The sequence below is a fragment of the Bos mutus genome, chromosome 7 (genome assembly GCF_027580195.1).
Source record: "Bos mutus isolate GX-2022 chromosome 7, NWIPB_WYAK_1.1, whole genome shotgun sequence".
NCBI classification, from domain to species: domain Eukaryota; kingdom Metazoa; phylum Chordata; class Mammalia; order Artiodactyla; family Bovidae; genus Bos; species Bos mutus.
In genome coordinates this window covers 46,586,279-46,611,106 of record NC_091623.1, presented here as the reverse complement: position 1 = coordinate 46,611,106, position 24,828 = coordinate 46,586,279, and the positions used below count along the sequence as shown (strand labels likewise).

Below are 24,828 nucleotides of genomic sequence, written 5' to 3'. Positions count from 1 at the left end.
GGTCTGAACACACAAGTGTGCAGTACAAGTGTGAAGACCCACCCAGCTATCCCCCAGAGATCACTACGTTTTACCGAATTTAGGGGAAACAACTTGAGGAAAAAGCCCTCTCTCCTCATCCTGAGCCTTCTCCCTGCCTTCCTCCACACACTCTGGGTCCAGGCTGCCACCATCACTTACCTGGACTTCAACAAAGGCTGCTTCCTTCCTTCCCCACCAGCACTCTGCACACAGACCCTCCCCTACGGCCCCCTCCCACATACATACACTGACCACTCACTACTTCTCCACCCCAGGGCCTTTGCATAGGCTGTTTCCCTGCCTGGGGCACTCCAGCTAGAGACCCTCATGGCTCCAATGTCACCTGTAAGAGACGTCATTATCACTTCTAACCCCAGCCCCGCTCCAGTCTCCCCTCGCCCCCCATCATTTTATTTATCTCTGGTTTGACACCGGGCTCTCCGCTTACTGCCTGCAGCCTCCACTGAATGTCGCTTTGGGCGGGCGGGGACTTCATCTCGCTCTTGAGCTTACCTAGCACTGGGCCCTCAGCCATCCAGAGGAATGGACCCTGAAACCCCTGGGGATGTCGGGAAAGCGCTGCAGAAGGTAAGCACCTACTATTCTGATGTTAAGGATTTGGAGTTTTATCCCAAAAGCACAGAGAAGCCAGAGAAGGTTTTCAGTTTTGCTGAAACCTAAAACCTTACATGCTCCGTACTTTTCATTTTCATCTGGATCAAGTCTCAGAGAACTGGGAGCAGTTTTGTTTGCCTGAAGCCTTTGGGGGACCTCCAGAGCCCTCCCCTCTGGGGCGCTTCTGGCTTGGGGGGGGGTCCCTGTCCAGGCTTTGAGCGGGGTTGTGGGAAAGGGCCAGGGCTCTGGGTTCAAATCCCGGTCCCGCCCCAGCCCTGGTCAGCAAATGACCTACAGAATGAAGAGCCCATCCATCGGGGGATCCCCGCTTCAAGAGGGCAGGAGACGGGAGGGAGCAGGGCCTCCCTCCAGAAGGACCAGTGACCTGGAGCATGCGGGGTGCCTGGACTGGGAGTGCTTATGGGGAGAAGTGCCCATGGGCCTCCCTGCAGCTGAACATGGAGTAGGGGCAGAATGGGGTACTGGAGCCTCCTAGACTGAAACTCAGCAATGCCACCTTCATTATCAAGAACTGCCGTAACTGGCCAAGAATTGAGGTAACAGGTGCCCCCTGCTCAGCTCCCCCTCCCCCAGAGCCCCTGGAGGCGTGTGCCGCTGGGGGCTGGGAGCAGCCCTCTACTCAAGGCCTTCGGTCACCCCTGCACCCTCGCCTAATCCGTCACCAGTCCCACCTTCGCCCTTCAGGGACTCTCACCCACACGTTTCCTCCCGCCTCTCCACCACCCACAGGGCCAGGGCTTCAGCTCTCCAGAGGCCCCCTCCTCACCAGCCTTCATGGTATGGCCTTCCCCCCACCCAGCAGCCAAAGGAACGACCCCCACTCATAAACTCCACCCCAGCATTTGCCCCCAGATACTGCCTTCCCAGAAGGCTCCCCTGTGCGGCTGGCTCCGCTCAGCCTTTCTCAAGAACCTCTTCCCAGGAACTCCTCTCCAACAAGGGTGCCCAGGGCCACACCTGGATGCTCAGCTAGGGATGGGACAGACACACGGTCATTCCCTGATCCACTGGGAAGACGGTCGAACTACTTGAGGTGACATGCTCATATCAAAACAAATTCTGGTGGAAAAACACGCAAGATGCCCAGTGACACTGACCACGACTGTCGTTCATGGAACTATTCTAATCCCAGCTGGCAGCGCTCAGAGTGTCCCAGAAGCTAACGTCGTTTAGACGTTGCCCCCAATTTAGGACAATAGAGCCTCTGGGGCTGGAAGGGGGAAAGGATGCCAAGAGGACATAGGAACCTTCAGCTGTCCCTGTCACCTTCATCTCCTTATTTAAAAAGACCTGAAACCAATGACTAAACGCAGGTGCTCATTCTGGGTGGGAAGTGCTCCGGGGACCTCCCTGTGGGTTGGTGTTCATCATTTACAGAAGGAGAGGCTGTGTCTCCCTGCAGGCAGCCCACTCAGATCCCACCTCCCTCCGGCCCACCCTGCCCTCCCCTCCCCTGTACCCTCCGGACCCTGCAGTTGCCACTGTGTGCCTAGAGCCCCGAGTGCACAGTAAGCGTCCGCTCTCTACCCAGCCTTGGGGTCATTTTGGAGAAGAGATTCTTCCGGCCAGAAGATGCCAGACAGATGACTGTCTTTCTGGCCCCCTCTTATCTAGCTGCACAGTTGTGAGGTTGGGCTCCATTTCCAAGCACCCTTAAGCAGGAGACTTTTTAAAATTGACACCTGTCTTCTGCCCAGGTTGGAAGCAGGAGGTGTCTGACCACCCCACTCCTGGAGATCCTGGCACATCTCCAGCCATCCTTGTACCCTGGCTGGGGTCTGGGGGCTACCACTCTCCCGGTGGGAATGGTCTGCTTGTTCAGACATGTGCTGGGCTGAGTCTTGGGGTGTAGTGAAAGGCAGATGCTGGCCGAGAAGAAGCCCACATCCTAGCTAAGAGGTAGGTGAGTTACTCCACAAGCTGGTAGGGGGATCTGGTGCTGTGCGATTAAGAAAGTGAAGTGGAAAAGTGGGTGGTAGTGAGGTGTGGGAGGGATCAGCTATGTGGAAGGTCTAGAGGAAGAGCCGTTTACTAAGGGCACAGCAAGCACAAAGGCGCTGGGGTGAGGCCGGGCCAAAGAGCTGGGGCTGGTACCCAGGGTGGGGGCGTGCCATGTGGGCTGGAGGGGTTTGTGTTTTAAAGTACGCTCCAGCTCCTTTGTGGAGTGGGGCTTCTTGGGGGTCTGCCCGGGGGGCGGGGTGGTGGAGGGCCAGGAAACCTGGGGGAGGCAGGCACAGTTATCTGGAACAGAGCTGATTGTGGCAGCTTAGGGGACGGCCGTGGAGATAAGAGAAGGGAAGAGACAGGTTTGTACCATATGTAAAATAGACAGCCAATGGAAATTTGCTGTGTGACTCAGGGAACTCAAACTGGGCTCTGTATCAACCTAGAGGGGTGGGATGGGGTGGGAGGTGGGAAGGAGGTTCAAGAGGAGGGGATATACGTATACCTATGGCTACTTCATGTTGATGTATGACAAATCAAACCAATATTATAAAGTAATTATTCTTCAATTAAAAATAAATCAATTAAAAAAAAAAAAAAAGAAACAGGTTTGAGCTGGGGAGGAGGGCTTTGGAGTTGAGTTTCAACCCCACTGGACAACCCAGGGGAGATTCTGCTTCTTTGAATCCAGCCTCAGTTCTTGGCCAGGGAGGGAAGAGGGGGTTATCTGAGTTCTTGGTCCCCCTCCCCATCATTTTTGGCCCGAGCTACCCTACACTCAGCCATTTCTTGTCAGGAGGGTCCAGCAGAAGTGCTGGCTTGGAGACAAGGTTTTCTGCTGCAAAAAAAGTTAGGAAGACAGCAGATGGTGGCATCTGCTTCACTGACGGGGATGCTGGGCTCTAGACAGGAAGGACCCCATGGAAAACTCAAGTTCAGGGGCACAGGAGAGCTCTTTGAAGCGTGGGGCTGATACACTAGGGAGGCAGACTGGGGGCTCTGAGCCCGGTTCCATCTCCCATTTGAAATGCGGACAGCCTTGCAGGATTCTCACCAGGGCTTGGGGAGAGGCTGCAGGTGGAGCACCTCTCACACACAGGCCACCAGCAACTCAGCCACTTCCATCTCTGGCCTTCGTTTCCTCCTCTGTGTAATGGGGTGAAGGGGGTTCTACTGCTCAGGTCCTTAACTCTCCAGGCCTGTTCTTTTCTCTCTGATTTCACCTTCCTGCCTCCTCCTGCCGTTCTTCTCCTTCCTCTCTGGCCCCTGTCCTGAGCCCCCTCTGGCTCCCCGTCCCAGAACGATGTCTGGGCCAGCCTGTCCTAGCAATGGACTTAACGTCTGCTGGGTGCACAGATGGTGGGTCCCTGCCCTTGGGGGTTCACAGCACACAGTGGTGACTGCAGGATCCAAGGAATACAGGGGAGGGAAGGCAGGGTGGGCGAGGGGGAGGTAGGGTCTGAGTAGGCTGCCTACAGGAAGACACAGCCTCTCCTGTAAATGAAGAAGGCTCCAGCTTACAGGGAGGCCCCAAGAGCACCTCCCACCAAGACCTAACTAGTGCTTGCATTGGGTCATTAGTTTCAGATCTTTAGATAAGGAGATGAGGGCTTCCCTGGTGGTTCAGTGGTTAAGAATCCACCTTGCAATGCAAGAGACACCGGTCTGATCCCTAGTCTGGGAAGATCCCACATGCTGTGGAGCAATAATCGGTGCACCGCAATGACTGAGCCAGCACTCTCGAGCCCAAAAGCCCCAACTACTGAGCCTTCAAGCTTTGCTTGTCCTCAGCCAAGAGAGAAACGGTTGCCGAACTGTAAGAGATGAAAAGCCTGCATACTGCAATAAAGAGTAGCCCCTGCTTTCCACAACTAGAGAAAGACCCACCACAGCTGAAAGATAAAATAAGTAAATAAAGCTTTAAATAAGGGGATGAAGGTGACAGGGACAGCTGAAGGTCCCAGTGGGGGCGGGAAAGGGTCCCAATGTCAGCCCAGGCAGGAAACACAGGACAGGAGAGGGCCCGTGTTTAGGGTCCCTTTTCACTGCCCAGACTTTCAAATCCTCACTCTTGCTCTGTCCCTTGAAGAGTCATTATGGGACCTCTCCCTGAGAACCCAGTCTCCTAATATCTCCAGCAACTGGTTTCCCACACTAGGTGGCTTGACTTCTACGATCCTGCAAATCGGCCCTCGCAAGCCTTCCGTTTTCCCTGGCACTATAACAATATCACAAACCACCATTGGGCGCCCTTGCTGTGATAGTCACAGGTCCTAGCACTTTTCAAAAGCTCCCTAAACCTAAGAAATGGAACTGTTATTATGTCTGCATTTCTCAGGATAAAGAGTGAGCTTAGGAGGCTGTAATCCCTCACCCAAAGTCACACCACAGGTAAGTGGCAGTGCCAGGAGGCAGGCGCAGCAGCTCAGCTACCACCCCACTCCAAGAAGCTCGAGCGCCCCCAGCCCCTCATCGCAGAGTCTGGGAGTTAGGTTCCTGTCCCTCTAACAGCCAGAAAGCATCTGCCACCCAAAGCCCAGCGCCATGCCCAGAACAAGTGGGCGCCCCAAGACCGTGAGCCCTGCGGCTTCCCTAAGGGCCCCACCCAGCTGCCCCAGGCCCCGCCGGACAGGTGTCTTGTGGGGGTGGGCCCGCCGCCCCTCAAGCTTTCACCAAGGAGCGGAGTAGGGGGCGGGCAGCAGAGTGGCCAGTATCGCCTGCCCGGGAAACTTCCCCCAGAGGATGGGGGAAGTGGCACGAATCGCGAGCGCGCACACCGGTGGCAACCTCGCACACCCAAGTCTCGACGTCGGGGAGGTCTCGCGACCCTTTAGTACCCCTCGGATCTCGCGCGCCCCCGCAAATCTCGCACCCCTCGGGTCTCCTGCACCCCTTCTACTCTCACGACCTCTCGGATCTCGCGTGTCCCCTCAAATCTCGCGACCCCGTAAAGCTCTCATGCCTCTCGGTTGTACCGCGCTCTCACTTAGCTCGCGACTCCCCGAGCCCCTCCGGTCTGGCGCACCCCCACAAACCTCGCTCGGACCCGCACCCACGTGCCCCACGCGATGCCCGCCCGCATTGGGGCCCACGGAAGCGGCGCGGTCGCCGAGCCCCGCCCCCGGCTCCCGACCCACCGACTCACTTCTCTCGTGCCTGGCTGTCGGAGGGCACGGCCGAGCCCTTGCCCCCCTTGGCGTACATGCTGCTCCGCACTGCCGCCGCCGCCGCCGCCGGGGCCCCACACCTGTCAGGCGGCGCCGCGGGCCGCGCTCCCTGTCGCCATAGCTACCCCGCGCCCCGGGCCTCACCGCCCTGAGCCCCGTGCGGGCATCGCGGGCATTGTCCGCGCGGGGGAGCTCCAGACGGCGGCGGCGGCAGCTCCAGCTTTGGCTCCGGCCGCGGGTTTTATTTTCTTCCTCTCTTCCCTCAGCGCGGGCTGTTCCGGGAAGCGCGCGCCCCCTCCTCCTGCCGCGCGCGCCCCCGCCCGCCACCACCCCGTCGCCCGCGGGCGCCGCTCTTAAAAGGGCGATGGCGGGAGCGCGGGTGGGTCCCGCTGCCGGGACCGTGGGCCGGGCGCGCACGCGCACTGGCCGCCGCGGGGGGAAGGGGCGCGGGGCTACACACTCTGAGGGCGCGAGTAGGGACTGCCACTCGAGGACGAACAACAGGACACAGCTGATAGCTGCTACACACGCAGCGTCCAGATAAGCCCAAATTGCACACAGGAACACAGCCACACACTTAGCTGCGGCTACACTCGCCGAACACAGGACTCGTGAGTCCGTATGGCTGCTGGAGCAACTACCGATAGCCCCATAAAGCTACAGGCAGTCACATTGGGTGTATCGCCCCCGCAGAGCTACCCACACCCAGCACGGGAGGGAACTGCCATACACATAGCCCGCCTTCGGGACACACTGTCATTCACGTAGGTATACACAGCTCAAAGAGTGGCTGTTACAAAACACTGCAACACACTCCACACTCACATAGGTACTGAGCCACACGGAGACACGCATAGGCACCGCTATGCTACAGCTTCCAACAGCTGTGCAAAGAATCCACGCAGCTACCCTGGGGCACACCGTCGCAGCCTCCTGAGGGCTTCACACAGGGACCTGGGGTCTCACCGAGCCAGAGATGACGCAGTCACGTGCAACACACAGTCACACAACACAGATACACGCAACACAGACACCACACGGACAAGACGCTCCTGGGGTATCCAGGCCACCTCCTGGGAACTACCCCGCACTGCCTCACAGTCACACCTGTTGTCAGTAGCAGTGCTGGGTGACTTGACTGGGGCACTTTCGCTGGCTCCACCTCTCAGCCTGTGCCCGCTGTGAATATTCAACCTTAATAGCACCTCTGCAGGAGTCGGGGTGCAGGCAGTAGGCATCCCATTCTCCCTCCTAGGACCTCTCTTCTCTCCCCTGGGGGAGTGCAGAGGAGGTGGAGGCCGACACCCGCAGGACAGGGGCGCCTGGGGTTGGGGGGTGGAGACCTGTGTGCCAGGGTACCCGTGCGCAGTGTGCGCTGGACCTGCTTGCGCTGGGTGGGGGCTCCGTCCAGCTGTGACTGTGGTCTAGATGCTTCTGTGAATGTTTGCCGTGGAGATTCTTTTTCCTTGCTTTGTACAGCCGCGAGTGTGTGTGTAAACACGCGGTTCCTCTGAGTGCACGTGTTCGTCTTTGTGCATGGGGGGTTGGCGGGGACCCAGTCGCTGTCCGGGCAGTTGTTCCTAGCTCTGCGACGGTGGCTGTGTGCGCGGCGGTCATGTGCTGACCGAGTGATGCCTCGTTAGGTTTTGTACACAAGTGTGTGTGCCTCCGCGAGTGGGTGGATTGCTTGCCCCCTGGGACCTGTGTTGTGTGTGGTTGTACGCTCAGATTTCCTGTGTCGTGTGCGTCTTGATCGAAGCTCCTCAGCCGCTGCCGGCCGACCCCCTAATAAGCTTCCCTCTTAGTACCCCTCCCCTCCAGTGGCCTTCCCCCGACCCAGGCCTTCTGGTGGGCGGGAGTCTGGAGCCGCTGGGGTTCCAAACAGGCGAAGAGGAAGGGAAGGGCTAGGCCGGCTCCAGCCCCGCCTCCATCCCGAGGGGCCCAGGCCTGGGGTTGGGGGTGGGGGACGCCAGCCCTTCCCACTTCCTGTCCAGCCGGTCGTCCCCTCCCCCAACTTCCTCTCCCGCGGGCCTCCCGGCCCCCGGCAGGCGCGGAGGAGGGGCCCGCGCTGCGCGCTAATGGGGGCGCGGCCCGCCCGCTTCCGTCACACGGTGAGCTGGCGACTGTTCAATGTCCCGGGGGCCACCGATGGACGTTGGCATCAAGGACACCCTTGTCGTAATACCGGTTCCCATTACTGCTTTCCAGCACCTACTCGCAGCCAGGCACACAGAGGGTGTGACTCACCCAAGTCACACAGTGTATTGGTGACATCTGTGACTCCCAGGTCCCCCAGACTCTCCAGTCGCTACCCTGGACGCCCCCATTTATCTGTTAAAGCTCGGTGGCTCTCCAGAATTCTGTGTGCCCTGGGCAGGTCCCTGGCCTGCTCTGATCTGCGGTTCCTTGAGTCGATGTGAGTCTTTCTTCTCCTCACAAACATTGAGCGCCTGCTGAATGCTGACTCTGTGGAGCCAATCGGGACACACTGCTACAGCTTGTGGAGCACAGGCTTCTGGCGAACAGGAGGATAATTTCAGAGAGTGCCACGTGCTGAGCAGAGGGAAGGGACCCCGGTGAAGAGGACGGGGCGACCGCTGAGGCAGAAGGCGGCGGGAGGGAGAGAGGCTGGGAGGCGGAGGCGCCCGCGGCCGGGCTAGCTGCGGAGGGGGGAGGCGCGGCGGGCGGGAGAGACTAGCACGGTTCTCATGGCAACGGGGACGGATCTGCAAAACAGCCTCGGCGCCGGCGGAAAAGTCCGAGAAGAGCAAGATCTGAGTCCCAAGCGGCATCCGGGAAGCTGAGCCGAGCGCCTCAAGAACCGGATCGCACGCCTTGCAAACGCAGAACCCGTAGAAACCCCCCACCCCCATCCCGCACCCTTGCAAGGGAGGGGCATGAGGAGAAAAGGATTTTTTTTTTTTTTTAAACAGGGGGAGGGTGGATCTGAGAGATCTGGAGGAAGAATATTCGGATTGCAGTGGCGGCAAGTGCAAAGGCCCTGAGGCGGGCACACGGTTTAAGTGCTGGAGGCAGAGCGAGGAGGGCAGCGTGACGAACCGGCAAGAAAGGAGCAGAGGAGCCGGGCCATTCCCGGTGGGGACGGATTGGGCTTTGTTTTGAAGGGAATTGGGAGGTCGCAAGGGGCGGGGTCTACATCAGGATTTTAAGAAGTTCCAAGGGGCTGGCGGGTGGGTAGGGATGGCGTTGAGGAGGCAGGGAGGTTGTTTCAGGAAGAGGCCCAGGTAAACAGAGCCGACGAGGGAATTGGTTTAGGAGCGGGAGTGGGGGCTGGAGGGACGGTAAGCGAGGAGAGCTAAGGGTCAAGGCTGGGTCCCAGACCTGCGGCCCCTTTGCCGGCTCCCCGTCGCCCCCGTGTGGCTGCGCGGGGACTGCAGCCCTTAGCCCGGTCTCTGACTCGTGGTACCACTGACTCCCCCAAACCCCAGGCCCGCGAGGTCGTGGTCGTTGTCCGCGGGAGCTCGGAGTCGGCTCCGCTGGTACGGCAGGGAGCTTGCCCGGAGGAGGAGCCATCCGTCCCCTCACTTCCTCCCCTCCGGCCCTTGCATTCTGCAGACCCTACTTCACAGGCCCACCTCCTGGCCTTTGCACTAGCCCTTCCTGCCGCCTGCAGCGCGCTTTCTCTGGTTACTAGCCTGGTCAGTTCTGGTCTCCTCCTTCGGCCTTTGGCCGCAGTATTCCTTCTTTTCCCCACCCCCACTTCTCTTCCTCCTCTCTCTCTCTTCCCTCTTCCCCTCCCCTTCTTCTCCTCCTCCGGCTCTCCCTCCCCTTTCCTCCTCGCCTTCCCTGGCCATCTCCTCCAGATTACTGGTTCTGCACTAGCCTTGGTTGGATTTGTCACTGTTGTGATAAAATAATGCCTAAGTCATCTGTTGGCAGCCCTCGCCTCCCTCTGAATCTGCCCTCCCTGCAGACACAGCGGCAGGGGTTCATGAATATGTTGCTTGCGTCGTTGGGAAGGCTAGTTTGGGTTTTCCCGTTGGTGGGTTTCCTTTCCACAGGAGGTGGGTGCAGCCCGTTAACGGGATGGGATAGGGGTTCAGGTAGGGTCCAGGATCCGAACCGAGACCCTTTCAGCCCCTCCCCAGCCGAGCGTGGGAGGCGGCCACAGCTGGGAGCAGGGTCTGCGCCATGAGACGTTTCCTCTTAGAAACTGTAATTATGGGTAATTATCTAACTGCAACACAAAAATTAAAACCCAAACAACATCGGGAGGGAAGAAGCCATAGCAGCTGGTGAGCACCGGGGCAGGCTGAGCGGCGGGTTCTGGCCTAGACCCGGGGGGTGGGGGGAGGAGCGAGCACGGGGGAGGGGGGAGGGAGGTGCGAAGGGACACAGGGTGGAGGGTCGCTGAGACAGGCTGAACTCTGGAGAGCCAGCAAGTCCTTGTAGTCTCGGGTTATACCCCAAATCGATCACCTGGAGGCGGAACTCCCCGGATGGAGGGTCTCCACCTAGGGTTGGAAATCTGGCGGTGTCGGGCCAGCTGGAGCCGATTGAAGTTCAGCCCCCAGGCTCTCGGTGTCTTGAGAAACTCCAGGCGAGAGGAGGGACACTGCGGGACCGAGTGGACGCGCCTCAGTCTGACCTACAGACCGCCCCTCCCCCGCCACACCCTGTTCATCTTCCACAAAGCTTAATCTGAGCCAGTACACAGACTGCCCTGCTTCCAGCACTTTCCTTGGCTCCGCAACCCACAAATCAAGACCCCGCCCCTCCGCTCTGCCCTTTCCAGAGTCAGACTAATCAGTAGGAATTGGTGCACCCAGCTCTGATAATCCCGTAAATCCTTCCAGCAGCCTCAGGAGAGAGGCAGCCCTTTGTTTTCCCTCCCCAGGTTACAGAATGGGAAGACTGAGGCTCAGAAAAGCATAGGCAGATACACGGGACGCCCAGAGGCAGCACCTCACTGGCTGGAGCGCCCTCAGCTCCCCGTCCGGATCTAGAACACTCTGGGAAATTGGAGGCATTTTGTGGAGATCTCAAGAGCAAGGAAGGGAGGAATCGGGGAGGGAGAAACCTATAGCAGCTGCAGAGAAAGTTCTGCGGGTAAAACTGAAGCTCAGAGCCAGGAAGCAACTTGCCCGGGACACACAGTAGAGAGTGGAGGCACTGGGTCCCAGTTTGGCGTCCCCTGGCAACGCCCCTCCGTCACCTCCTCTTTGAAGCTCCCCCTCTTTTCCTGTGGTGGAGGCGTTTCCATGGCAACCCAAAGGCCCAGGATTCCCAGGCAATACAGGGAGAATGCTGGGGACGCTGGGCTCTAGACAGGAAGGACCCTGCGGAAGACTCAGGTTCGGTGCACGGGGCTGATACACTAGAGAGGCTTTTCTTCCCTTTTGAGGGGCTTCCCTGGTGGCTCAGCTGGTAGAGAATCCGCCTGCAATGCGGAGACCGGGGTTCGATCCCTGGGTTGGGAAGATCCCCTGGAGAAGGGAACTCCAGTACTCTGGCCTGGAGAATTCCACGGACTGTACAGTCCATGGGGTGGCAAAGAGTCGGATACGACTGAGTGACTTTCATTGTCACTTCACTTTTCTCTGCTGAATAACAGGAGTAGATGCTTGCTAAGTACCAGAAACTGGTCACTTCTGTTCATACTACTGTTGCAAGCACGCAGCTCATTTTCCCACCCCGAAGCCTCAGCAGGGTTTGTGCCCCCCACCTCCCACACCCTGCCCAGCCCTTCCCCTAGCCGGCCTCTCATCGTCCTTCCGGTCTCAGAGAGGCCCTCCAACCATCTGGGGCACATTGCTGTGTTGGATTTCCCGAAAATCATGGTTTTGCGCGTTGATTGCCCATGTCCCCAGTAGTCCATGAGTTCTAGGAGGGCAGAGAATTCGATGATTTTGTTCAGTGCTGTGTCCCTAGAACAAGTCTTGGCATACAGGAGGTGTTTGATAAATACCTGTTGCTGAACCAGTGAGTTAAAAATTACCAGTGTCCCCTCTGCCGGGAGTGGGAGCAACACAGATCGTCACCAAAGGGCGACCTAGACCATCGTGACCTCTCCCCCCCCTTCCCGTTTTGGTCGAGGTGGAGTCTGGGGATCAGAGTGGGAGGGACCAGGACATCCCTGGTGGTACAGTGGATAAGAACCCGCCAGCCCATGCAAGGGACACTGGGGATCCCTGATCTGGGAAGATTCTGCATGTCTCAAGCAAGTAAAGCCCGAGGGCCATAACCACTCTAGAGCCCAGGAGCCACAACTTAATAAGCCTCTGTGCTGTAATTACTGAAGCACCCCCCGCCCCCGCAGGGTCCACATGCTGCTACTACTGAAGCCCATGTGCCTAGAGCCTGTGCTCCGCAACAAGAGAAGCCTATGCACCACAAGGAAGAGTGACTCTTGCGCCCAGCAACTAGAGAAAGACCTGGTGCAGCAAAGAAGACCCAGCAAAGCCAAAAATAAATAAATTTTTAAAAGAAAAAATAAAAAAGTGGGCGGGACCATTTTTTGCCTCTGTCAAGGCCACCCAGATTGCAATCCCGAGAATAGCCACACGGGGGCAGCAGAGACTCGCAAGTTAGATTCTGGGGGACCTGGCAGGCCCCGCCTTAGCGCCCCTTTGGAGTGGCTCTTGAGACCCCAACTTTCAGGCTTGAAACCTAGTCCACCTCTCTTGATCTAGCCCATGCACCCAAGTAGGTTTCCAAATATATATTTACATATTTATGTGCCAAATTAGTTCATGGCATAAATGAAGAAAAAAAGCAACTCTGTTCTTCCATCCCTTCAAAAAAAAAGTTCCCATTTTGAGCTCTTCTCTGCGCATCTTTTGTTTTTTTCTCGAGAGGCCTTTGATTAACTCTCTTCAAAACTGCAAACCTCCCTGTCTTGCTCTCTGAATCTCTCAAATTCTGCTTAACTTTTCCTCTCCAGGACTATTATTTCCTAACCTCTTTGAAATTTACTAATTTACAGTTCATCGCGTCTTCCCCACCCACCCCCGAATGTCAGCTTTCCAAGGGCGGAAGTTTTGCTGCATCCAGGGGACGCTCAGTAATATTTTTGGAACGAACTAAGAAATCTTACTCAACTGTAAGAAACAGATAAAACCTAGCAGATAAAGCTAAATAACCTTCTTAACCCCTCTCCACGCCCCCCCCCCCCGCAGGCAGTCACTGCCACGAAGTCAAGTCTAAACCCGCACATCCAGGAGCAACTGATTACCATCCTGTGCCATACAGTGGCTCTGCACTCTTCCAGGTAGATTCAGACAAATGAACTTGTCTGAGCACAGTGCAGGCTAATAGTCAACCACACGATTTGGGGGCTGACTCTCAGTTGCTGTAGAGCTTTGGGCAAGCTACTCAAACACGCTGTGGCTCAGTTTCCCCATCTGTAAAATTTTCGTGGGGGGAGGGTGGATAATGACGCTTCCTGCCTCAAGGAGATCATGTGAAGATGACATCATTTCATGGTACTTAAATAGCCAGTGCTTGGCTGCTGCAATTTATAATTCTTAGAATGTTTTAAAAATATGACTGCTTATAGTATTCCTTTATACTCCTCCACCTATTTTTTCTTTTTTTCAATTTTTAAGTATTTATTTGACTACAGTTGGGTCTTTGTTGCAGCACGTGGTTCCCTGACCAGGGACTGAACCTTGGACCTCCTGCTTTGGGAGCGAGAAGCTTTAGTTACTGGACCAGCGGGGAAGTCCCAGTCGTCCACCTATCTTAATTTGGGGTCCCTGGCAGGAGGAAAAGGGGACGACAGAGGATGAGATGGCTGGATAGCATCACCGACTCAATGGACGTGAGTTTGAGTGAACTCCGGGAGTTGGTGATGGACAGGGAGACCTGCGTGCTGCGATTCATGGGGTTGCAAAGAGTCGGACACGACTGAGCGACTGAACTGACTGACTGACGGAGAAGTAGGCCAACGGAGTAGTTGGCCACCCCACTCCAGTACTCTTGCCTGGAAAATCCCATGGATGGAGGAGCCTGGTGGGCTGCAGTCCATGGGGTTGCTAAAAGTCGGACACGACTGAGTGACTTCACTTTCACTTTTCACTTTCATGCATTGGAGAAGGATATGGCATCCCACTCCAGTGTTCTTGCCTGGAGAATCCCAGGGACGGGGGAGCCTGGTGGGCTGCCGTCTATGGGGTCGCACAGAGTCGGACACGACTGAAGCGACTTAGCAGCAGCAGCCGCAGTAGGCGAAAGATCGGAATTAAACAGAAGAATTATTTGGAAAGAAGTCCTGGTCCAAGTGAGAAGTGAGACGGTGGCCTGCAGGGGGCGCCAATGAGCATGCTCCACGCGGCCGCGTTCCCAGGAGGCCCTCAGGGAGCCCGCGCAGAGCACGTGCCTCAGAGACTTCCTACCCGAGGAAGGCAGGGGCTGAGGCGTTTTTAATCAACTCTCCTTCGGTCTGTGGTCAGGGTTGCTCCCAGGAGAGCAATCTGGGCCAACGGCGTGGCCTCTTGTGACCAGAGCAACCTCAGCAAAGAAATACCCCTCTCGCAGGTGGAGCGCGGTTGCTGACCGCAGCTGCCCTGGTGCCACGTTTTGTTTGCCAACCCCTCTCCCAGAGGCATTCTGTGGCTTCTAAATTTTTACTATCACCAGCGAAGCCGTGTGACCTCAAACAAGGTCTTTCCATTTCCTTGAAAATCAAGCTTGGCCTTCTGAATTCGATTTTTGTGCCTGATGGACCCTCAGCTGGTGTACGCGTCACACACGTCCCCGGTACCCGTCACATGCTCACGTCCACCTCTGTCTCCCAGTCCTTTCCTATAGTTGTTTTACAAAGAAGGAAACAGAGGCACAGACAGTTTACTGGCCCCAGGACACACAGCAATGAAGTGGCTGAACGAACCTGTCACTGTTTGCTGAATTAATGCACAGAGATCCGCAGTTGCCCGAGCTTGCTCACACTCCAGGTTTGTCCCTAAGTTGGCTTGGCCATCTTAGCCCAGCACTCGGGCTTCGTACCTGCCTCTGGTCCCAACCTGCCAACTCCATAGCCCCTCTGATACCTCAAGATCCCCAGGGCCTGTAAACAGCTTCCACTGTGCCCCGGCTCCTAGCACCGTGTCCCCCACCCTCCCTGGGGTGAAACTGAACCCTAAGAGTAGCTAGACCAAGGCCAGGGGATAGGGGGGTTGGTGGTTCAAAGGCCGTCACAGGGGACTTCCCTGGTGGTCCAGCGGTTAAGAATCCACCGGCCACCGCAGAAGACAGGTTTGATCCCTGGTCCAGGAAGCCTCCACGTGCGGAGGGGCAACTAAGCCTATGACGCCACAACTCCTGAAGCCCGAGTGCCTAATGCGCATGCTCCACAGCAAAAGCGGTCACCGCGATGAGAAGCCCAAGCCCTGCAACTAGAGAGGCGGCAACCAAGAGCCCGAGCAGCCAGAAATAAATAAATAAGTAAAAGTTTAAAAGCTTAGCTACAAAGGTTGTCACAGGAGGTAAGGAGGTGGCAGGAAGGGGCTGGGGCCAGATATGGGGAGGGCTGGCCCTGGGGAGGCTCGAGGTGGAGAGGGGCTGGTTCTGGATAAGAGTGAGCGCCCTGGGACAGGGCTGGAGCTGGATGTGGGGGAGGGGAAGCCCTTGGCCCCACTCCGGCTCTCCAGACTAGGGGCCTCTGGGAGCAAACCGAGGCCACACCTAGCACGGGGTGGGGGGGGGGGAGGTACAGGGAGATCAGAAAGTGTCGGGTGCATGTGACCAAATCGAGGGACCAAGAGTTGGTGACCCCAAGGCTGGGTTACCCCAGACAACCCCCTGCATCTCTGTTTTTGTCTTTGGGGGAGACCTCTGAATCTAGGTATCTCTGGGGTCTTTGGGATGTCTGAATTTTTGTGGGTATCTGGGAGTTTCTGAGGGGCTTCCCAGGTGGCTCAGTGGTAGAGAATCCACCTGCCAAAGCAGGAGCTGCAGGAGACTCTGATTCGATCCCTGGGTAGGGAAGATGCCCTGGAGGAGGAAATAACAACCCACTCCGGTATTCTTGCCTGGGAAATCCCATAGACAGATGAGCCCGGTAGGCTACAGTCCGTGGGGTTGCAAAGAGTCGGACAGACTAAGCGACTGAGCATGCACACATGGGGGTCTCAGAAAGTCTCTAGAAGTCTTGGAGGCTCTCCGAGGTCTCTGTACTGACAGGCTGGGCTGCGTGGGACTCAGATCAGCAAGAAGGGGAGCGTGAAGACATGTCTTCTGGAAGTTTCTGGTTCCTCTCAGCCAGGGTAGGGGCCGCAGATCCCAGAACCGTCCCTCTTCCCACAGCCTACCCATGGCCTGGGGGGGCGGGGGCTGAAGCAGGAAGGGCCAGGCCCCAGCTCCCCCCGCCCCCCATCTCTAGCACCCACTCTCTCAGGCCGCAAGTCCGCTTGTCCCTCCCCACCCCCCACACCAAGCCCGAGTGCCTTGAACCTTATTTCCTCATTTCCTTCACTTCGTTTCCTCATTTCCTCCTATTCTAAGGGGCCTCAGCATTGGAATCCACCCAGAGCCGCAGTGACTGGTGCCCCTTTGTCTCTCTCCTGAAAGCCCGAGCGCTTGTCTGTGCCTCTTGGCTGATCCGTGTTTGGACTGAACCGGCTGCCTGGGATTTGTTCACATGATATGATAAGATTCTAAGGGAAATCATAAAAACGCATATGGGGAGCTTGTCCCTCCCATTCATCTGCCACTAAGAAGTAACCCCAGGTATTTGTTTTTTCTGTTTCATCAGAAGTCTTTTTTAGGAAGCTGCTTTAAAATTATTTATTTATTTGTTCCAATTAACACACTCACTGAGAGGCATTTGCTCTCACCTAGATCCACTCTCTCCCCAGGGCTTTTGCACTGGCTATTCTATCTCCCAGATGCCCTCCCCAATCCCTTTATTTAAACAAGCCCCTTTATTCTTTGCAATAAAGTCTCCTTTGATCATCGGGTTAAAATGTTGTCACCTTCCCTGCTTGCTTCCCAACCTTATTTTCTCTGCCACCTGTTACATATTTTCTTGATAGATTTTTGCATGTTGCCAGCCTCCCTGATTCTGCAAGAACTCCACAGGGACTGGGAGTTGTCTGTTTTGCTCATGGCTTTATCTGCAGCTCTTAGACCAGCGCCTGGCACACAGTAGGAGTAAGTGAACGAGTGTTTCCTGATTGTTTCAGAGATCTATAACTTCATTTTCATGACTCTGTGGCATCTCCCAAGGTAAATAGCCGTTACTGATCTAACCAACTCCTTAGGTTGCTTCTGATTTTTTTTTTTTTTAATAGAGTACCTCAGTGAATCACCCTGTAGCTATGCTATGCTTTTTGGCTTTTTTTTTTTTTTAATTTATTGAAGTATAGTTGATTCACAACGTCACGTTAAGTTTCAGGTGCCTTTCTGTTTTTAATTGTGCAAAAGTACATTAACATAAAATTTGTAATTTTCCCACTTTAAAGTGAGCAATGCAGTGATTTTTATTACATTCACAGTGTTGTGCAACCACCACCCCCTGTCTAGTTCCAGAACATTTTTATTACCCCAAAAGGAAATCCCGTGCACACCAGCAGTCACTCCCCATTCCCTTTCCCCAGCCCCTGACAGCCACAAATCTACTATCTGTCTCTGTGGATCTGACTGTTCTAGACATTTCCTACCAGTGAAATCATACACTGTGTGGTCTTGTGTGTGTGGCTTCATTCATCCAGCACAATGTTTTTGAGGTTCATCCACGACATAGCATATGTCAGAGCATCACTCCTTTTTTAAATAATTGATTTATTTATTTTAATTGGAGGCTAATTACTTTACTATATTGTAGTGGTTTTGCCATACATTGACATGAATCAGCCATGGGTCATCCTGAACCCCCTCCCACTTCCCTCCCCATCCCATCCCTCAGGGTCATCCCAGTGCACCAGCCCTGAGCATCCTGTCTCATGCATTGAACCTGGACTAGCGATCTATTTCACATATGATAATATACATGTTTCGATGCTATCTCTCAAGTCATTCCACCCTCGCCTTCTCCCACAGAATCCAAAAGACTGTTCTTTAAATCTGTGTCTCTTTTGCTGTCTCGCATATACGGTCATCGTTACCATCTTTCTAAATTCCATATATATGCGTTAGTATACTGTATGGGTGTTTTTCTTTCTGGCTTACTTCACTGTACAATAGGCTCCAGTTTCATCCACCTCATTAGAACTGATTCAAAGGTGGCTGAATGGTACCTCACTGTGGTTTTGATTTGCATTTCTCTGATAAGGAGTGATGTTGAGCATATTTTCATGTGTTTGTTAGCCATCTGTATGTCTTCTTTGGAAAAACGTCTGTTTAGTTCTTTGGCCCATTTTTTGATTGGGTCATTTATTTTTCTGGAATTGAGCTGCATGCTGCTGCTGCTGTTGCTGCTGCTAAGTCACTTCAGTCGTGTCCGACTCTGTGTGACCCCATAGACGGCAGCCCACCAGGCTTCCCCGTCCCTGGGATTCTCCAGGCAAGAACACTGGAGTGGGTTGCCATTTCCTTCTCCAATGCATGAAAGTGAAAAGTGAAAGGGAAGTCGCTCAGTCGTGTCCGATTTTAGCAACCCCAAGGACTGCAGCCTACCAAGCTCCTCCGTCCATGGGATTTTCTAGGCAAAAGTACTGGAGTGGGGTGCCATGAGCTGCTTATATATTTTTGAAATTATTTCTTTGCCAGTTGCTTCATTTGCTATTATTTTCTCCCATTCTGAAGGCTGTCTTTTCACCTTGCTTATAGTTTCCTTCATTGTGCAAAAGCTTTTAAGTGTAATTAGGTCCCATTTGCTTATTTTTGCGTTTATTTCCATTACTCTGGGAGGTGGGTCATAGAGGCTCCTGCTGTGCTTTAGAGCGTCACTCCTTTTTGAAAAGTTTATTCATTTGGCTTCACTGGGTCTTAGTTGCGGCAAGTTGAATCTTCAGCTGAGGCATTCAGGGTCTTCTCTTCAAGGTATGCAAACTCTTAGTTTTGGCATGTGGGATCTAGTTCCTTAACCAGGAATTGAACCCAAGCCCCCTTCATTGGGAGTGCTGCGTCTTAGCCACTGGACCACCAGGGAGGTCCCAGAGCTTCATTCCTTTTAAAAAATGTATTTATTTACTTTTGGCTGTGTGGATGTTCGTTGCTGCATGTGGGCTTTCTCTAGTTGTGGTGAGCGGAGGCTACTCTTCATTGCCGTGCACAGGTTTCTCATTGCGGTGGCTCCGCTTGTTGCAGAGCCTGGGCTCTAGGACTCTCGGGCTTCTGTAGTTGCAGCTCCCAGGCTCTAGTGCGCAGGCTCAATAGTTGTGGCGCATGGGCTTAGTTGCTTTGCGGCGTGTGGGATCTTCCCGGACCAGGGACTGAACCCGTGTTTCCTGAATTGGGAGGTGGATTCTTTACCTCTGAACCACCAGGGAAGCCCCAGCATCATCCCTTTTTATGGCTAAATAATATACACTGTGTGGATGGACCACATTTAGTTTATCCCCTCATCAGTTCGTGCTCCTGTCATTTTGTAAACACGCACCTATTCGAGAGTCCCAAGAGTGGGATGCTGGATCTGAGGGCCCGGGCATTCAAAATTCCCATGACAGGATGCCTTCCATTGCTCTGAGCCACTGATGCTCCCCCAGCAACGTGTGGGGTTGCTTGTCTCCCCACATCCTGGCCAGCACAGGGGGTCATCACACTTTTGAATTTTTGCACATCTGATAAATATGCAAAGCTCCTCAGAGTTTGAAGATAGAAAGGGGCAGAGTCTGAGGAGAGGGGAAAGCATGGGGGAGTAGACTCCAGCCTCCCAGAGTCCAGGAGAAGACTTTTGACATTTATCCCATTTTACAGATGTGGAAACTATGATAAAGAACAGTTAAGGTCAAGCCATGAGCCAGGGGCTGGAAAGGATTTGAACCTGGTCTGCCTAAAGCCAGAACCCCAGTGAGGCAGAGACCCTCTCCCAGCCCACCTGTGCCCATTCCCTCCTCAAGCCCTCATTTTGTTTTTTTCCACACCACAGAGGATGAGACGGTTGGATGGCATCATCAAGTCAATGGACATGAGTTTGAGCAAACTCTGGAAGTTGGTGATGGACAGGGAAGACTGGTGTGCTGCAGTCCTTGGGGTCACAAAGAGTCGGAGACAACTGAGTGACTGAATAACAATGTGGCATGACTAGAGATTGAACCTGTGTCCCTTGCATTGACAGCACTGAGTTTTAACCGCTGGACCACCAGGGCAGTCCCCCCAGTCGCTCTTGTGTTACTATTCCTGGGATCTGACTCAGGCTGCCCTCTCCTCCTGAGACTCCAGGCTCCTAGAAGGGTGCCCCACCTCCAGAGCCCAGGCTCCCTTCAGAAGGATCTTTTCACACAGTGGCCCTCCCCTGCTCACACACCTGCCTTGGCCCTGGGAATAAAGCCTGGCTTTGGAGGCCTTCGCTGCCTGGCCCCAACCCATCGCCAGTTCGTCCACTTACCCTCGCCCTCCAGCCACCCCACTCCTAACGAGGCTGTCACTCTTAACCACTCTAGCCCAGGCCGGCGTGGCTTCTCAAGCGACAGCACGTGTGCTCCTGCTGTGCCTTCTCGCTGCAGTCTGCGCCACCTTCATTTCTGCCTGTGACTGCAACTCTTGCTTCAAGCCCCAGACCCAAAGTCCTCTTCCCAGCGAGCCGTCCTCTCAATGCCCCCCACAGCATGTTCATACACAACTAGAGTTCTGAGTCTGTGGGAGAGGGTAAGAGCTTGGAAAATCAAAGGCAGGTTCTAGGAATCCTTGGCAAATTCCCATTCATGTGTTGAAACCCCACCTCTAATGCCTCCTTCTCCAGGAAACCTTCCAGTACCCTGACCCTCACTCTGACCTTGACCTGACTCCGTCAGACTGGGGGTGTCTGTGTCTAGCTTTATCTTTTTCCAAGACTGGATTCTCCTAGAGAAACCGACCAGGGGCGGAGCCTCTTGGGGGGTCAGCATGGATGAAGTTTGTTGAATGAATAAATGAACGCGTGGGTTGGGAGTCAACTGAGCTGAGACTGGGAAGTGAGAGTGAGTTGATGAGGTAGCAGTTAGTTGGGGTGTTATTGGGGGACATATAGTCATTGAGTCTCAGCAAGAAGGAAGCAGGCCTGCCGCCCCTGCCCCTCCCGTGAGAATCCCGATTCTTGAGGCCTTCCGTGGCGGGAGGGGAACGGGGGCGGGTCTCTGGGTCTTCTTTATTCTTCCCCTCTGCACTTCACTCGGCACCAGTTCCTCTTCCCCATGAGTAGCTGGGTGCAGAGCGTGAGGAGCGCCAGGCATCGCAGTGGATCGGAATCCGGGGAGGGTCGGACCCTCTGACCCCCACGTCCAGGTGAGCCACCACTCGGCCGGCAACTTCCAGCAAGACCGAGGCCAAGGCCAGGCAGTAGGACCAGAAAGGTAGGAAGGAGGCATTGGAACTTGGGTCTGTGCAAACCAGAGCCGGGGGGGGGGGGTGGGGTGGGGGTGGGGGCGGTACTCGTTAGCGCTGCAACCCAAGACTCAGACCCAGACTCCCAGTCCCCTGCAGGTCAGTAGAAAGGCAGAGGGGCGGGGTCGTTTCCCGGGCAACAGCTCATTTGCATATAGTCCTGTCTTGGCCGGCTAGCTCTCCCGAAATATTTGGGGAAATTGGGCAACCTAGCCCGAAGGGGCACATCTGAAAGAAAGGGAAGGGGCTGACTGGGCCAAGTCACCTCTTTGCCTTTCAAGCCCCTGAGGCATCAGGGTTAGGTACCCATTCCCCAGAAGGGGAGACTGAGGCCAGAGCCAAAGAGGAGCAACCAGCGAAAGGCTGCGTTTTAACACTTCAGAAGTGGCCTGAGCTATAAAAATATATACATCTATCTATCTATCTATCTATCTATATATATACAAGTGGCAAGGGGGAGGGTGACCACAAGCTGAGGTCGGGGCTTGGATTCCCGTGTCTCTGCCTAGGTTGCCTGAATGGGGGGTCCCCTGATGTGGGCACTCTTGTTGCCACTGCTGCTGCACCAGGCAGGCAGCCAGACGTCGTCATGCAGCGTGCTCTCGGGGTACATGGACTGGACCAAGGAATACTTTGACACTTGCCTCAACTTCAGTGGCAAAATCCTGACCCAGCTACCTCAGAACCAGTCTCTGCAGGCCAGATCCGTGCAGCTCCTCGACCTGTCTGCGAACGGCCTTCAGCGGCTCCCGTGGTCCTTCTTCAGGGACCTGGAGCAGCTGCAGTTGCTGATTGTGACCAACAACTCCTTGGACTTCGTGGACAGGGCGCTGGCCAAGCGCTGCAGCCTCGAACTTCTGGCTGACTGCAGCTGTGCCCTGTTAGACTGGCACACAGATCGGCAGGATAACTGCTCTGGCCCAGAGCTTCCAAGGTGCCTGGATGTGCCCACCGGTGCCTGGCACAACCTCTCTGTCTTCTTGGACGTGAGCTGCCCCTCTGGCCTGACCAAGATAGCCATTGGCGCCCTGGCGGCCAGCGGAAGCCTGCTCCTTGTGCTTGCTATTGCTGGCCCGGTACTGGCCTGGAGATTCTGTAGACATCGGATGGACCAGAACCTGAGCAAAACCTGGGCTTCTCAGGATGGCTCCAGGTCTGGCTCGGGCCGGCAGCCAAGGTACAGTAGCCAAGGCCGCAGGCCTAAGTCCCCAGCCAACACCCCGCCCAGATCTTCCACCCCTGACTACGAGAACATGTTCGTGGGTCCACCGGCTGCCAGACACCAGTGGGATGAACTCAGGTGAGTGACCCACACACGTGTGTCTGTGAGTCTCTGGAGCTGGATGGCCAGGGTCCAACTCCTGGCTCTGCCTCTCATAGGCTGTGTGATCTAAGGCAAGTAGTTTCCCCTCTTTGGGCCTCAGTTTCTTCCTAGATAAAATGGGGTTAATAACAGCCCTCTGCCTCACAGAGCTGGGATAAGAATTAAGTGAGTTCCTGTATAGAAGACACACGTCCCCCCGCATGACCTGCAAACCCAATTTCTGGCTGACAAGGATGTGGAGGGAGGAGGCAGGTGTTCAAGGTGGTGGGGGCTCTGTGGTCGTGGTCAGCAGCCTAGGCTTAGATCTCGTGTGACCCCAGGCTGCCTTTGAACCTCTGTTTCTGTCTCTGTAAAATGAGACCACATCCCCATCTCCCCCTGACACATAGGAGATGCCAAGAAAGCCATCTGTATCTCTCTACCCCCACAAAGCCCTGCCCCCCAAATGGGCTAGGCTTAGACAGATGGGTCTGTTTCCAGGTTGGATGAGAGAGGGGGTTTCTGGGGGGCAGGCACAAGGAGGAACAAAGCCCTGGAGGTGGGAGAGGACAGAGACTGCTGTGAATGTGTTTCAAGAAGGCAAGACTTCAGGGCTGAGGTTGGAGGGGGCTGGGAGGACCCAAGCAGGAAGGGAAGAGGGTCACAGCAGAATCCAAAAGATGGGGAGGCCTGTGGGAAGTTATTGATGAGAAATGAGAGCACATGCAAAGCAGATACAAATACGGCTCAAAAGCAGAAGTGGTCAGCGGTAGGGAGTAGAAGGCACCAGACTTCCTAAGGCAGTGTATGTTCTGATGCCCGCCTCTGCTTCGCTGTCCCCAAGATCTCAGGTCCAGGCTCCTCTAAAAACATTGTTTACAACAGAATGTGTCAATCTCACCCTACACCTCACAGTTGCAGAAATAGAGTTTCTGGAAATTCCCTGGTGGCCCAGTGGTTAGGACTCTGTGGTTTCACTGCTGAGGGTACAGGTTCAATTCCTGGTCCAGGAACTAAGATTCCACAAGCTAGGCGGCCCAGCTGAAAAAAAAAGAAAGAAATGGAGGTTCTGGGGGGCAGGAGAATGGCTTGCTCAAGGTCAGAAGCAGACACTAGAACAAACCCTGACTTCCATCCCCATACAACCATTTATGTATTTTGGAGTAATTTATACTAAAGTATAAATGACTGATAGACACCACTTAGTCTATAGGGCCTTTGTTCCAGGAGGAGCCAGGAGTGGGGTTAGGATGTTCTGGAGGCAGGAAAGTTCTTCTCTGGGGTCTTGCCCACCATAGCAAGACATTCCTAGAAGCTACCTCCTCCCCAATCTATTCAATGGGGAAACTGAGCCTCAGAGATTTATTTTTGTATTGAGGCCCAAAGTCAGTTGCTTCAGGAGACCTGGGGGAAAATTTACCATCTGAAGGGGCACTGATTCAGCTCCAGGCACCAGAGCTTCCAGTTTTTCAAGAGGAAACCAAAAACTAAATTTGAATGTAAAAAAAGGGCAACTATCTCAGCTTTAAGGAAGAAAAAAAAAAACAAAAACAAAAACCCTGCCATGACTCAAGGTCCTCGGACCACAGCATTACAATGCTGAATGCACAGAATCTCTGCTCCCTGCTTGTTTTCCTCACAGAAAGTTGGGCCAGGCTGGGAGACCACTGCCAGGGTCCTCACTCCTCTCATATGTAATTTCTCCAGGGGATCTTCCCGACTCAGGGATCGAACCCGGGTCTCCCGCATTGCAGGCAGACGCTTTAACCTCTGAGTCACCAGGGAAGCCCCATAGGTAATTAGGAGTGGACTCAATCACCATGAACTACTTTGCCTCTAAAAGCTGATGTGCCTGCTCCCTGAGTCCTGCCTGACCTCCCATCTGTCTTTTCCCCATAGGTCTCCCCCTTCAGAGGGCGGCGACTTCTACATGACCTATGACAGCCTCCAGCATGAATCCCAGCCTGTCTACTGCAACCTGCAGTCGCTGAGCCAGGTCCCATTGGATGACGAGGAGTATGTGGTCCCTGGGCGCTGAGCAACATCTTCACCATCTCAAACTCCAGCCTGTCCCCTTCCAGGTGATGGGGCATTCTGGCTCCTCCCTGACTTCAGTCCTCCCGTCTGAGGAATGGGACCAGGGGAGGGTCATCCTTGAGGCCCCAGAGCGGCTCTGGAGCCCCATCCCTAGCCCACTCTGCCCCCCCAGGCCACTCGGCTGCTAGAAGGGGAGGAGAGACCCCAATGCGGATGGGGATGGGAGAGTCAATGTGTGAACTCTGTTGGCATTCCCTGTCAGTGTGCAAGCATTGCCCAAATAAATTCTTCAGGACA

The 24,828-nt window shown here is 54.9% G+C and overlaps 2 protein-coding genes across 14 annotated transcripts in view; one reads left to right on the top strand and one right to left on the bottom strand.

Moving 5' to 3' along the window:
* The window catches only part of SSBP4 (single stranded DNA binding protein 4), a 19,911-nt gene extending 9,597 nt beyond the window's left edge, over positions 1-10,314 (bottom strand). For 3 of the 10 annotated variants that reach the window (XM_070373328.1, XM_070373329.1, XM_070373331.1), the window contains exon 1: positions 6,876-7,021. In XM_070373328.1, the coding sequence (XP_070229429.1) occupies positions 6,876-7,006 (131 nt within the window). In that variant the 5' untranslated portion in view covers positions 7,007-7,021. Of the gene's footprint in view, positions 1-5,746; positions 6,123-6,875; positions 7,022-10,208 lie in introns of those variants that run through there. The other 7 variants (XM_070373337.1, XM_070373333.1, XM_070373330.1 and 4 more) reach the window with 7 other exon arrangements.
* Positions 1-24,828, top strand: part of LRRC25 (leucine rich repeat containing 25) — a 26,139-nt gene extending 1,311 nt beyond the window's left edge. Inside the window, exons 1-6 of one of the 4 annotated variants that reach the window (XM_070373339.1) lie at positions 14,581-15,214; positions 15,912-15,994; positions 16,233-16,457; positions 19,759-21,160; positions 21,701-22,491; positions 24,394-24,828. In XM_070373339.1, the coding sequence (XP_070229440.1) occupies positions 21,710-22,491; positions 24,394-24,532 (921 nt within the window). In that variant the 5' untranslated portion in view covers positions 14,581-15,214; positions 15,912-15,994; positions 16,233-16,457; positions 19,759-21,160; positions 21,701-21,709 and the 3' untranslated portion in view covers positions 24,533-24,828. Of the gene's footprint in view, positions 1-478; positions 610-14,580; positions 15,215-15,911; positions 15,995-16,232; positions 16,458-19,758; positions 21,161-21,700; positions 22,492-24,393 lie in introns of those variants that run through there. The other 3 variants (XM_070373342.1, XM_070373340.1, XM_070373341.1) reach the window with 3 other exon arrangements.